Below are 15473 nucleotides of genomic sequence, written 5' to 3'. Positions count from 1 at the left end.
TATCAGGGTGAAGTCACAAGCAACCCCTCCACTAACCTGTTCTCAACCGTCTGATAGCTTAGCACAAAGCAGTCAGGCTTAATCTAGAGGCAATGTGTAAAGTATTTATGTAGCAATTAAATATCTATTCAGTTGATATCCTGGTTGAGGTATCATCAACTTCACAGATAGCTAAAGAACATCTGCGTGTCACATTATAAACTACCTATTTGCAGATAGGAAGACTGTGCAACAATCACAATTTGAAGAATAAAAATACATTTCCAATGTTCTGTACGTTATTCTTATCAAAATGCTGCCATCTACAGGTTTTTGGTGCAAAGTGGTGCTTTGGAAAGCATAAACTGTTTAGATTTTTGTGTCTGGTACTAACTATATTACTGCATGAAATCCGAATACTCTCCGGTAGAGCGAGTCACTACAGGACACAATTGATTTAATTATGACTTACTTAGGCTTTATTATATATTATTAGAAAATAATTCAATTAAGGTTTTTTTTTAAACAGAAGTAAATATAAACAGGTCAAATTCACCCGATGTAAATTCTATATTTTGTTTCCAATGCTCTTCAACCAGTTACATCTTTTACTGGTCCAAGAAAAGGGAACGACCATCACAAATATTAAAGCCAAGACGTTTCTTCCTATGAGGACCGCAATGTATTCTAACTTCTGCAATGTCCTGTGCACTTTTCGATTGCATGCAATTTCAATTCGCTTACCGTATCATTGTTTTTCTTCTGAAGTCGTCCAACAGTGAATCATTTTCGTTCACTTCACCTTAATCTCACTACCTACATATTACTGTGAAATGTACATCTAAGCACAATAGAGAGCGTGCTACATGGCATCGCTTCATTTGTGTAGCATCAATTTCAGTTGACAATTTTGTCTTCTGCGAACGCGCAAACAGGTTCACCTTCATAGAATTAGGATTTCTGGCTGCTAAGTTTATTTGAGGGAGCTGTGGGTCTCATGACTATACACTAATATGTCTCCAAAGATACAAGTCTTTGAGTCAAAGTCTTCTCTGTTTTGAAATTCATCAATGCTTGGTCAGAACTGAGCTAACCACAGGCTCTGCAGCAAGTGATAACATTTCGTGCGTCTTTCTTTTCTCTCACTCCTAAATTATTATTTATCACTGTAGTTTCCTGCGGCAATCGTTGCTTTCTTTTGGTATTTCTTATCTTGTTAGATGATTGGTAAATAATCCAAATGTTGCACCTCTAGGTTAAAGGTTGTTTGGGTAATCCCAATTTCTCAGCAGTAAATGCTGAAGCTGCAGAGAGAAGGGGGAATCTTCTGGGAACATTTGGCTCTCATTTACCACCTTAATGGAGGCCTGACATTAAGCCTCCAGTGTGGAATGCTGCTGCTGGTGCTATTAGGAGGCACCCGACTGGCGTGTACCAATCGGGGAAAGAGGTGAGGGTGGATCTAAGCTTATTCTGAAGCTGCAGAGGGATGGGTGAGTCATCTGGGAATACTTGGCTCTCATCTACCACCTTAATAGAGGCCTGACATTAAGCCTCCAGTGTGGAATGCTGCTGCTGGTGCTATTAGGAGGCACCCGACTGGCGTGTACCAATCGGGGAAAGAGGTGAGGGTGGATCTAAGCTTATTCTGAAGCTGCAGAGGGATGGGGGAATACTCTGGGAATACTTGGCTCTCATCTACCACCTTAATAGAGGCCTGACATTAAGCCTCCAGTGTGGAATGCTGCTGCTGGTGCTATTAGGATGCACCCGACTGGTGTGTACCAATCGGGGAAAGAGGTGAGGGTGGATCTAAGCTTATTCTGAAGCTGCAGAGGGATGGGGGAATACTCTGGGAATACTTGCATCTCATTCATCACCTGGATGGAGACCTGACATACACAAATAAGGTGTTAAACCAGACCAATTATACAAAACCAACGGCCTGGAAGGCCTCAAACGGAGAACTCATCCAAACTTATAGAAATGTAAAGGCCTTTTTTGTAAACCAGTGCTAAAAACACACAAATTATGATGTAATTATGATGACATGCGGCATCAGCAGTATAGTGCTTCCCTCCAATTCTAACCAACAGGATCAAACTTGATACGGTAATGTTTACGGAGGAGTAATCTTTTGTTACATCAATTGTACATATAAGTAAATAAATCAATAGCCTGCCTGACCTCATATACAGGTTTACTAATTCAATCTGTATGTAATCATTAAACTTATTTAAGTTCTTTCCATATTCCCATATAATTGAATCATTGTGAGTTGAAATTAGCATGTAATAACACATTACAGTTGTTGGGGCTTGAATGTACCCTGCATGGTAAAAAGGCATGTACCCTTCCTCTGAGTGCCAGACTGCATGTGAAGCTGGAGTCCTGACTTTTAGGTTGGCCATAGCTTCATGCTAATCTAGCGTGTGTACAGAGGCCTGGGCCTGTACCTGGTAATGTGAGGGTCCAGAGCCTCTTCTGTACCCTGGAGAGGTGCACCAAGCATTCCCTCATAGTAGGGATAGGCCTACTGTACATGTCCTGGGTGCATCACATATAAAGCTGTGGTGGCAGTGTACCATATCTTGTGAATCATTAGAATGACCAGACTTCTGTCTGTGTCAAGGAGAGGTGGGCGTACTGGCTACTCTTGTGTAAAATTCAGCTGTTTTGCTGTTATGTGAAACCCCGAATCTTGTGCTGACATTCCGTGTGCATGTCAAGTGCATGTATTCAGTGAGTGCGTAGCACATATATGATAGTAGGACTCCTTGTGTTGTGACAGTCTTGGTACTAGTTTCAGCGGGATCTATTTTGGATGCCTATGGTTTAGCAAGGCACAAGACAGAGGATGGACATAGCTTCCCCATACAGTGGAACTGTACTGCATGCATTTCTGTAGACAGAGGACGGTGATCAAGACAATGAAGTGAAAGGATAGCGACAGGACTACCTTTAGAAATTCAATGACGACCTTGTTAGCAAGGGCTTCTGATTAGTTCTTCGTAGCACAGCCATTTGTTAGGTGGTAGTGGTAAAGGGTGCAGACTGCAGTTTCTGTTTTTCAAGGTGAGGAAGTTTCTAGGCAGGGCCTACACATTTGTCTGTCCTAATCACTTCTTCAGGGCAGCTGATGACACCCTGATACAGAGTTCTCACACCCCATTGTGCTCTTATTCTAGATACTACTGCTTGGAGCTAGCCCCATTGCTCCCTGTTGTGAGAGTCTTTATTCTGCAAAAAGACAGTGTCTGAGCAACAGCCAGAAAATCATATTTGAAAGAGAACCACCTCGAATAAGTTTTGAACCCTTAGACAATCGATCCACATTCCCTTTGGTGAAAATCCGTACAAATAGTCCCAAGTTCTTTGTGACCAAGGATCAGAGTGCTCTGCAGAGCACTCAAAGGACTACTGTGTGGCCAAGGATGGAGTCTGCATGACAGCCAGTCTCCCAGAGGTGCAGGAAAATCATCTGTACTTTCTGCTGGAAGGCTTAAGGGTCTCCCTAGTGCCTAGAAGCCTGCCTGCCAGCTAAGATGGGAAGAGTGCCTGTCTCTTCAGGAGGATAGATTGTCCAGGAGGAGACATGCAGTGTATTCCCGATGTGAAGAACACTGTAAAAGCTGACTGCCATTGTGTCATCTAGCGGCCTGTTGTGTGTCAGAAAACTGGTGTTTCGCTTCCAAGCGTGCAAAACAGGAGTTGCATCACTGCTGGAGCAGAGCTTGATTGGCTTGGAAGGCCGCAACTGCAGAAGACACATCACCCCTGATGAATTGGCCTGGAGGCCGCAATTGCCATGCTTGGACACCCTTCTGATTACAGCACAAAGGGGCGCTACTACCAAAGACTGTGCGCCGAAGCACAGCACCGGCTATGCTGACTCCATCAAGCGATACTTCTTCAGCCACCTGCAGTGAGTAGCTGGCGCTCCAAAGAGCACGTAAAGCAGGAATTAGCCAGCAAAAAGAAAAGGAAAGTAAAAGAATGCAGAGGAACCTGGCAAGGGGACTTTTTGTCCAAGTGATTGTCTAGAGTGAGAAAAGTAAAGTTGCACATCCAAGTAGTGGGGTAAAAAGAAGTGATCTGCACCTGTGCTTAATGAATGCCTGAATTATCCTGTGGGACAGTATACATTAGAGATCTCCTAGAATAGGGAGAGAGTACCGAGAGGGGGGGGGAGTACACTACTGAAGATCAAAACTGAGATTACAAACCGGTAATTGTGAATCCTGTTCAACTGGGTAGTATTTTGTTTTGTTTAGATGAAAGTACTTGGGGCCATATTATCATTCCCATAGAAGCCCATGTTCACACCGGTACATGGGCTTCTATGGGAGTTCACAAGGGCATATTATCAAGCACATTATCGCCGCTTTAGCGGCAGTTTCCTGACGCTAAAGCGGCGATAATGTTATCTCTGTTGCTTGATAATATGGCCCATTGTTTTATAAAAAGATAAGAAGTGAGCTGGAAAATATGTTATTGTTTCTGTTGGTTTAATACTGAGTGAGCTCTACTCCCTCACATTAACTCTCTGAGAAGCCTAACTACCCTGACAGTCAAGTGCAGAAATAGTTGTACTTGGACCAGTTTTCAGAGCAATTGAAGAAAGGGCCCAAAGACATCACTGGCAATTGATCTCAACTGCTACAATTGGGAACAATTAGATTGGTATAACCCTAAATGATGTGACACCTATTTCCACTTAAACCATTTACATGATTGGCAGTTAAATATAGGCGAACTTGCACAACGTAGCAAAACTAATGCTTGTGATAGTTATACAACGTAATGCTCTAAAACATTGGAATCAGCATTGTGGGGTTGCTTGGGCGCCCATCTGAAGAGGCCCTGCCTGGCAGGTCAGAGTGGATTGTTTCTGTTGGTGAAGGACTAAGATGAGCTGTGTATGGCCAGTCTCTGTCTACAGCAACATATTGGTCTAAAAACAATGGAATGGAATGAGTTCTGTGTGATCGCCAGTTGCTGTGATTCATTCAAGCATTCCTTACATCACTTTATGTTTTTTGGGAGAAAATGCATTTAGTGCAACAGGAAAGCCTGGAAGTAGGTTGCATGCTCACAATGTCACAGGACTCAAACTATACCTCATTGATGAGACCTCAGCAGGTCAAAATCAATCTGGGGGTGCTTGTATTCCCATATGATGGAAGCCTGGCATGGCAGTTTGGGCTGGATTACTAGAAGCAGCACCAAGAATTATTTGCACATAGCAGTCTCATTCTAACATGGCATGGTGGGCAAAAAAATAATGGAATGAAATGCAGCCTTGCTGATCACCAGTGACTGAGACAAATTCAAGCATTCCACCATCGCTTTGTGTTTGTTTTACTTTTCCCCAGGCAAGTACTACACTAGAAGGGGGGCATATACAGCAGGAAGTTGTTTGTCCTGGACGGTTGGGGGATAGATCAGGAGACTAACAGGGTGTCATGTTTGCTGCCTTTTCTCTTCCCCTACAATACTAGGACTACGAATAAGAGGAACAGGATGATGGACAAAAGGAGTGGGTCACAGATCAGTGACATACGTGAAAGACTAAGACCTCTAGTCAAACCTGGGATATGCTGTTTATTCAAGATACATAAAGATATGCAGAACTGCAATTCTGAAGTATAGATTTCTATATCCACATCGATGTAAAATCAATATGTATATTTTCGTACTCAATAGTTTCACATACAACCTACTAGATCAATATCATCTCATTAAGAACAAATCAATATCAATAACTGCAGCAGCACCTAGGCCCAATGCCGCTTGCAATAAGCACTGTACATACTGCTTGCTGCAACTATTCCTGGTGATACCAACACGCACAGCACAAAGTTATGGGGGTAACAAAGTTTAATATGCAAGCTGCAAAACTGGGATTCTAGCTCTTATGAGCCAGGTTAATTTTCACAGGGTTTGAAACACTTCCCAAATTGTTAAACCTAACTTAACATCTACAATTATCCTGTTGAGGATGGAATATTAGAGTAGTGTGAGTTTGAGAGACAACCCTAATATTACTTTTACCAAAGTGTCTACATCTCATTTCCCCTTGGAGTGAGGAGCGTTATTTAGCATGAAGTGAGAAATGGCTAAAAATAAAAATTGTTAAAACCTATTTATCACTCATTACTTGTTGGATTCGAAAAGTTTAATACACATCAGTGCTACACCTATTGAGACTACGTCTTCTGGAGACAGGAATAATACAGTATTATATGCACTAAGAGAGTTTGCTGTGAATGCCACATCTCTGCTTATTATCGGTGTGCACCCTTTATAGCCAAAATAATGTCATGGGAAGCAAATATTAAGAACAAAATATTGAATCCAAAATACTGAAAGGTAAGTAAGTATGGATTTTCTATACCTCATCTACATATGTGTATCTTGACGATATATATATACATATCCGTTCAGTAGTTCCTGAGAAAATTAGAGTTAAAAGTTAGTGATATCTATGGCCGGGGAGGATCCGTGGATCCTCCCCGCACCCTCCCGAACCCTCCCGAGCACGAGCTGAATGCTAATTGGCTGCCAACACTCTGAATCAGGAAGTGTTGGCAGCCATCTTGTGCCTCGGTAGAACCGTGGCACAAGAAAGCACAAAAACAAAGGCACAAAACGCGACAAGGGGGCAGGGTGGAAACACCCTGACCCCCTAGGCCTGCTCAGGGGGTCCCACAAGGACCCCCAGGGCCAAAAAAGTATTTTTTTTTTTAAAAAACTTTGCGAGATTTGCGCACCCAGCGTGAATTTAGGCCGAAAATTTTGAAAAAAGAAGCGCAGGAGGGGGGCCAAATCCCGGAGGCAGAAATAAAAAAGTGTGGGGGGGTCCCAATCCCCCCCACACAGCCCTGTGGACCGCCACCCCCCGGGGCTCAGAGATACTATATGGGGGGCTCACGGCCCCCCCCAGCCCCGGGGACCACCACCCCCCGGGGCTTATAGAAAATGGGTGGGGGGGGCTCGCAGCCCCCCCAGCCCCGGGGACCGCCACCCCCCGGAGCTTGAAAGTATTTGCGATAGGGGGGCTCTCAGGCCCCCCCACCCCCGGGGACCACGACCCCCCGGGGCAACTTGTCTGTGTGGGAGGGGGGCCACGCGGCCCCCTCCTGGACCCAATGATGGCCCTGGGGACCGCCACCCCCAGTGCCGGCTCCTGCAGTGTCCTGGGGTGCCCATCCTCGGGACACTGCTGTTTGCAATGACAGGGCGGGAGCCTCGCGGCTCCCACCCTGTCATTGCAAACTGCTTTGCTTCATTGAAGCGAGAGCAGGGAAATCTGCTCTTGCTTCAATGAAGCAAAGCGGATTGCTTTTCCACATGGGGAGCAGCATGTTAGCTGCCCCCCATATCGAAAAGCAATGCCGGCAGAAAAGATCGGGATTGGGCCGGAGGCCACACCCCCTCCTTACACCACTCTGCAAACGCGCCCCCTGGCGCGTTTGCAGAGGGGGAACTAATTCCCCTTGAATACTGGGGGTCCCTGGGGGCCAATTAGCCCACCAGGAACCTCCAGTATGTGCCAGGGGGCTGCGTTGCAGAAAGGTGTAATGAGGCCACACCCCTTTTTACACCTTTCTGCAACGCAGCTCCGTGGCGCTTACTGGAGGTACCTGGTGGCCTAGTTGGCCACTAGGGGACCTCAGGATTCAAGGGGACTTAATCCCCCAACTTAAAACGCGCCACGGGGCATGTTTGCACAGTGGTGAAGGTAGGGGGCGGGGCCTGAGGTGATACTGTGCAAACACGCCCTGTGGCGCGTTTTAAGTTGGGGAATTCATTCCTCTTCAATCGAGAGGTCCCCTAGGGGTCAACTAGCCCACCAGGTACCTCCAGTAAGCGCCACGGAGCTGTGTTGCAGAGTGTTGTAAAAAGGGGCGTGGCCTCTGAACACCTCTCTGCAATGCAGCTCCCTGGAGCATACTGGAGGTACCTGGTGGGCAAGTTGGCCGCCAGGGGACCTCAGGATTCAAGGGGACTTAATCCCCCAACTTAAAACACGCCACAGGGCGCGTTTGCACAGTGGTGAAGGTAGGGGGCGGGGCATGAGGTGATATGTGTGCAAACACGCCCTGTGGTGCGTTTTAATTTAGGGAATTAATTCCTCTTCAATCCAGAGGTCCCCTAGGGGCCAACTAGGCCACCAGGTACCTCCAGGAAGTACCACGGAGCTGCGTTGCAGAGTGTTGTAAAAAGGGGCGTGGCCTCTGAACACCGCTCTGCAACGCAGCTCCCTGACGCATACTGGAGGTACCTGGTGGGCTAGTTGGCCAACAGGGGACCGCAGGATTGAAGAGGGATTAATTCCAAAACTTAAAACGCGCCACAGGGCGTGTTTGCACACGTCACCTCAGGCCCCACCCCCTTACTTTACCATTGTACAAATATTCCTCTAAAATCAGCCGAACTACGAATTCCGATTTACTCACCTGTTATCAGGAGAGAACCCAGGGCTGCATCTTTTAGCCCAGCACTGACCCTGAAACATAACTCTAAGCGTACTTACCAGTAACTTGTATTTCCTTCCATAGGAATCCATTGTGTGGTTTTCAGCAGAAAAGTTTCTAAGTGTCCATTTTTGAAACGTACAAATATTCCTCTAAAATCAGCCGAACGACGAATTCAGATTTACTCACCTGTAATCAGGAGAGGACCCAGTGCTGCATCTTTTAGCCCAGCACTGACCCTGAAAAGTAATTCTAAGTGTACTTACCAGTAACTTGAATTTCCTTCCATAGGAATCCATTGTGTGGTTGTGTCCATTTTTGAAATGTACAAATATTCCTCTAAAATCAGCCGAACTACGAATTCCGATTTACGCACCTGTTATCAGGAGAGAACCCAGGGCTGCATCTTTTAGCCCAGCACTGACCCTGAAAAGTAATTCTAAGCGTACCTACCAGTAACATGTATTTCCTTCCATAGGAATCTATTGTGTGGTTTTCACCAGAAAATTTTCTAAGTGTCCATTTTTGAAACGTACAAATATTCCTCTAAAATCAGCCGAACGACGAATTCAGATTTACTCACCTGTAATCAGGAGAGGACCCAGTGCTGCATCTTTTAGCCCAGCACTGACCCTGAAAAGTAATTCTAAGCGTACTTACCAGTAACTTGTATTTCCTTCCATCGGAATCCATTGTGTGGTTTTCACCAGAAAATTTTCCAAGTGTCCATTTTTGAAACGTACAAATATTCCTCTAAAATCAGCCGAACTACGAATTCCGATTTACTCACCTGTAATCAGGAGAGAACCCAGTGCTGCATCTTTTAGCCCAGCACTGACCCTGAAAAGTAATTCTAAGCGTACCTACCAGTAACTTGTATTTCCTTCCATACGAATCCATTGTGTGGTTTTCAGCAGAAAATTTTCTAAGTGTCAATTTTGAAACGTACAAATATTTCTCTAAAATCAGCCGAACTACGAATTCCGATCTACTCACCTGTTATCAGGAGAGAACCCAGGGCTGCATCTTTTAGCCCAGCACTGACCCTGAAGAGTAATTTTAAGCGTACTTACCAGTAACTTGTATTTCCTTCCATAGGAATCCATTGTGTGGTTTTCACCAGAAAAGTTTCAGTGTCCATTTTTGAAACGTACAAATATTCCTCTAAAATCAGCCGAACTACGAATTCCGATTTACTCACCTGTTATCAGGAGAGAACCCAGGGCTGCATCTTGTAGCCCAACACTGACCCGGAAGAGTAATTCTAAGCGTACTTACCAGTAACTTGTATTTCCTTCTATAGGAATACATTGTGTGGTTTTCACCAGAAAAGTTTCTAAGTGTCTATTTTCACAAACTAAAAATATTCCTAAAAAATCGTCTGTATGACTTAAACACATTCTTTTAACTGTTTACAGGAGGTTAGCCAGTGCTGGATCCAGGATCCACCACTGAGTAAGAAAAAGTAATGATAACACTACTTACCTGCTAAGTGAATTTTCTGCCATAGGATAACATTGGTGATTCTATGTGAAATAATTTCTAAGTGTCAACTTTTAAAATACAATAATATTCCTTAAAAATAACTACTGTCACCAAAGCGCTTTTACTCAACTGTTTACAGGAGAAGTCCAAGGACTGAATCTAGGATCCAGTCCTGTGGTTAGAAAAGTAATCCATAAAGTAACTAATTGCATTTCACTAGAAATTCACATTGAGCTCAATGTTGCTTTGTGTTTGAAATTGTGTTGCCCATTGCAACAACTGTAACTACTGTACTTAAAAGTCTGTTGCCTTTTTGCCAAGTATTTAAACTAAAGTAATTCATTCTGAGAAAGTATATTTTGTATTGTAATGTATAATGAAATTATAATGTAATAAAAAAAATATATATAAAAATAAATAGTTAAAAAATATAGTAAATCAGTATCAAAAAAATCAGTATAACAATTAATACATTCAAAATTGTCATTTACAAAACCTTTGAAATTCACTGAAAAAAACATAGGTTTCAGGGGCGTTATAGTTAGGAATTGGCATTTAAAAAACCTTAGAAATTCACTGAAAAAACCATAGGTTTCAGGGGCGTTATAGTTAGCTGGACATTTCCCTCGTACAAAACCCTAGAAATTCCCCCGTTATAGTTAGTTCAGCTAACTATAACTCGTGCCCCCGCAATGCACTGCTGATGACGTCACATATTACATCACTCATGACATGGTCAGTGACATCACTGATGACATCACTGATGACATCTGAAATGCGCGAGTTATAGTTATCTGAACTATAACGGGGGAATTTCATTGGTTTTTTACGAGTGAAATATCCACCTAACTATAACATGTGTGAAACCTATGGTTTTTTAAGTGAATTTGCAAGGTTTTTTAAATGCTAATTTCTAACTATAACGTGTGTGAAACCTATGGTTTTTTCAGTGAATTTGTACAGTTTTTTAAATGCTAAGTTATGTATGTATTATTATTTTTTTTATATATTTATTTTACAATAAACTACGTATTAAAAAATGTTTTCTGTTTTTTTTGGGTTTTTCACCGTGCGCGCACGGTGCGCGCACCCCCGCGATTTAAAAAATAAAAAAAATTAAAAACATTTTCTGCCTTCGGGGTCCTTCAGGGACCCCCTGACAAAGGCTAGGGGGTCAGGAACTCTCTACCCTGCCCCCTTTTCAGGTTCGCCACCTTCCTTTTTCACTCTCGCACTGAAAACAAACAAAATGGCGGCCGACACTTCCTGATTTCGACCGATTCGAACGTTGACTAACATGTAACCACCAATCAGAATTACGCTCACGCACGTTAGGGTGCTCGCACGGTGCGCGCACGGTGCGCGGCTATAGATATTTAAATGCTTTTAAATGCTATTTTCTCAGGAACTACTGAACAGATTGACACCAGACCTGCAAAAGGCACTTCCCTGACCTGAGGACTACCTCTCTGCCAAATTTCAAGTAATTCTGTTCAGCCGTTCGGGCTGTACCTTCAACTAAAGGTCCTATAGAAAAATGCATGGGGAAAACGCGTTTTGGGACCCCCCTTTTTTCTCGGCCCCCGCTTGACTAATCACCCCGAGACTTTCAGGGTAGGAGCTGAGCGGAGCCCCCCATTAGTTTTGAAAATTTCGAGAGGATTCGTCAACCGGCGCCAAAGTTATTCAAAATAGAATTTTCAGATTTCCTATGGAAACACGGTCCTAACTATAACTATCTACTGGCGACCGCCAGTAGATAATATATATATATATATATATATATATATATATATATATATATATATATATATATATATATATATATATATATATATATATATATGTATATATAGATAGATAAATAGATAGATAGATAGATAGATATAAGTTGCGACAAGGGGCCACCTGCCCCAGAATCCAGACAGCAGCAGTGCACGCCCATGTGAGTCAGCCCACGAGTAGGTGGGTCAACACTCCTACAGTCACACTTCGGCCAAGAGTAGACGCACACTCCGACAGAGTGTTTCGCTGAATTCAATCCGTATGAGGCATATACTACCAGTAGTACAGATACAAACAAACACCCAACGCGTTTCAGCATACCTGCTGCCTTGCTCACGGGTGAGGCTCGATTCTCTCAGAGGGTTTTTAAACTAAACATGTGATACCAAGTGAGATAAGTGAGGAACTCACTGGGTGCATGTAAACACATACTTACATGGCAGCTTCTACTAAGTGGTGGAAATATCACATATCATGATGTAATCACTTGTTGAATGCAATTCAAAAACATAAAAAACTATTCACAGCAAAGTATGCAATTTTCTCCAAATGCTTACAGTATGTGCGCATATTGATTACTGCATGATTTAAATAGGGCTCAGCGTCTGTGAGACACCAGTCGAATTGTTCAGTACAATCAATCCCCAGTAGGCAAAGATATGCACCATATATTTATATTCAAGGTGCATAGATGTGGAATAGTAAATCTATACTTCCTCTATATGCGCTTACCTTTTGATTGGGTCTCTGATATTTTGTCCATGAAGCGATCTAACTTATAATAGCCATGGAGCCTAGGACTGCATATGCACACTGAGCATGCACCAGTTATGTGCCTCCTATAAAATGTAGCAATACTCAAGCCACTTGACAGCGTGCTGGGGTGAAGTCTGGGATTAAGGTGAACGCCTATGTCGAACTTCTAAATACTCTCCATCTGCGATGAATGAAGGAGGTGAGCTGTAGTGGGAGGTGGCACACCAAAAGGAGAGGAGTGTTCAGCACAGTCCGAAGACTAGACTGTGACAGGGACATCTGGTAGAACCTGGTGCTGACTTAAAGCTTAATGCCTAGCCAGGGACTTGGGAGAGAGTAAGGCTGTGGATTTGTGAGAGAGGAATAATGGCCCAATGTGGAATTAAGAGGACACCAATACACTAATGGTGATAAGTAGGAAACAACAAGTCATAGGATAACAGGGCAGAAGATGCAGAGTGCAGATCCAGGCAGATTAACCTAACAATTTAAAGGAGCTACAAGAAGATAAGGAATTGGCCACCAAAGCATGTCTGGTATGACTCAAGATTGGACCAGAGAAGCTCTAAAACACTTTGCAACTGTACGGATCTACATGCTCCCATGTCCGGTCATCCTTTTTTGTATGTATAACTGTTTTTTTTTTTTACAGAATGTATCCTCAAATGGGAGTGCCCCTTGAAGCTCGGAAAGCTAGTCAAAGTAAGCAGACTAAGAACTAACAGTCATACTCTGCTTACATTGCAAGACACTGGCACACGCCACCATGACTCTAGAGGTTGATGACATATGTGGGAGAAAGGATGTGGTGTTAAGGCCAGGCCTACCAACTTTGGAATGAGGGAACCAGGTTTGAGTCCCGGCCTCGTCTAAACATCCTATGATTTTGGGCAAATCACAATATCCCTGAGCATAAAAAATTAATCTGACCTTGTGTACCGTAAATGGTGCTCATTTGAAGCGCTCCTATACCCTTGGCCAATTTTGCACTATATGAAACTGCTAAATAAATAAATATATTACATCTATTAAATATATATTTATTCATATCAGCTGCTGGTATACAAACCCAACATTTAACGGTTATGGTGAAAGATACTGTATTGGTACTTAATGTAACAGGTAAAAATAAGGAAAAAAATTGGCAATTAGAATGTTTACATGAAGTAGTGACCAATAAGCGCACAGAGAACTAGGTGACTTAAATATTAAAAAGGAAAAAAATGAGTAGGAGAATGATGTGACTTTAGCTAGGAATGTGATGCTGATTACACTAATGTAGACTAGAGACAAATAAGGCCCCGACAACTAAATTTGAGTTTAAAGAAAGCAAAAGCAGTCAATATTGTGAGTTTTGTTGTTGCCTGTAGAGGCTATTGCACAACAGTGAACAAAATAGAGGGTGCCACAAGGTCATGTTAGAAACGATATTGTCAAACATTAAGTTAGAGAAGGTCTGAGGGTGTCACTGGGCAGCTAGAAACGATTTGTTATAGCTGATGGATTACACAAAAGGTCATTAAAAACGTTGGGATCTAATATTTGCCTTCAACTACTGATTAGTTGACCAGTAATCTTAAAAGAAAAATGAACGAAACATCAAGGACACATGTGCTTATGTTGTATTTTTCTAGGGTACCTTTGGTCCTCGTTGACTGCTTGGCTTCCCAGTTAGTTTTTCGTCATCCAGTTCGCACTGTTCAAGGAGGTCTAAAATATCTTCTTCCTATGTATATAAATGTATAATTATTAAAATACAGGTCGTATCCACAGTTTAAAAAATGTGTACTAATTCGAGCAAATAAGTAGTTCTTTCTATATTGCCTGGTGTCTAATTTTAAACATTCCCAGTGGTACAACCTGTCCCCACAATGCACAAACAACTCCATAATAACATATAGTAGAGATGAAAAAATGCATATGTATTAATACATTAGTTAGTTTTTTCCAATTAGGCTGTGGTTAGCTTTCTATTACTTCAATACGTAGATTTAATTGCCCATGTGTGCAAACATCAGCCTGACTACTATGTTGCCTGATTTTACTCTTTATTTCAAGAATGTAAACAGGAATTTCCTAACATCATTCATTATTGCACGCAGCATTTGGCTACATGTACAAAGGTATTAGCAGTCATAAACTCAGAGATTAGCTACATTTGTTAGTTTGTGGTTGTTTATACGTGTTTCTATACATACGTTCTACTGTGTCCTAAAATGGTTTACGAATCACTCTTTAGAAGTGGCATGCTGTGGGTGTCCCTTCCAAATATTGATTTGGTATCAATGGTTTGTTATCTAAATTCCCAGTACAAAATTTTGATAAGTTACCGACTTCCAAGTTGGGGTGGTAACTTGTTCACAAAAGGGATGGGGAGGGATTCTCCTTTGCTTGTTAGCATACATGTTTCAGGCGGTGCAGGCAGTAGTGGGGGGGGGCATGGCTTCTACACCACGACCGCCACAACTACGCCAGACTCCACCCACCCTGCAAACACCACCCACACCATCCGCCTGACCTCCTGGGCCAACGCCAACGACGACGAGAAACACAAGGTCATGAACTCCATCCACTCAGGATCTCCGTCAGACCCGTGCCCACACCACGTATTCAACAAAGCAAACGCAGCCATCGCAACCCAACTACGAAAGGTCATCAACATCTCCTTCGAAACAGCGACATTCCCGGACAGCTGGAAGCACGCCTAAATCAACGCCCTCCTCAAGAAGCCCAAGGCGGACCCCAAGGACCTCAAGAACTTCCGGCCCATCCCCCTACTCCCGTTCCCGGCGAAGGTCATCGAGAAAATGGTCAACATGCAACTGACCCGCCACCTCGAAGACATCAACATCCTAGACCCCGTCACAGTCCGGATTCAGACTAAACCACAGCACCGAGACAACCCTCATCGCCGCCACAGATGACATCAGGCGCCAACTAGACAACGGCAAAACATCAGCTCTCATCCTCCTAGACCTGTCAGCCGCC

The 15473-nt window shown here is 43.2% G+C and overlaps 1 protein-coding gene across 1 annotated transcript in view; it reads right to left on the bottom strand.

Moving 5' to 3' along the window:
• The window catches only part of TTLL7 (tubulin tyrosine ligase like 7), a 925222-nt gene that overhangs the window by 437635 nt on the left and 472114 nt on the right, over nucleotides 1-15473 (bottom strand). The window contains exon 16 of the mRNA XM_085600119.1: nucleotides 14125-14211. Within this exon, the coding sequence (XP_085456245.1) occupies nucleotides 14125-14211 (87 nt within the window). The remainder of the gene's footprint in view (nucleotides 1-14124; nucleotides 14212-15473) is intronic.

This window comes from Triturus cristatus, chromosome 4_2 (assembly GCF_964204655.1).
Source record: "Triturus cristatus chromosome 4_2, aTriCri1.1, whole genome shotgun sequence".
Lineage (NCBI taxonomy): Eukaryota > Metazoa > Chordata > Amphibia > Caudata > Salamandridae > Triturus > Triturus cristatus.
The sequence above is the reverse complement of the archived record's forward strand: the minus strand, read 5'-3'. Positions and strand labels throughout refer to the sequence as shown.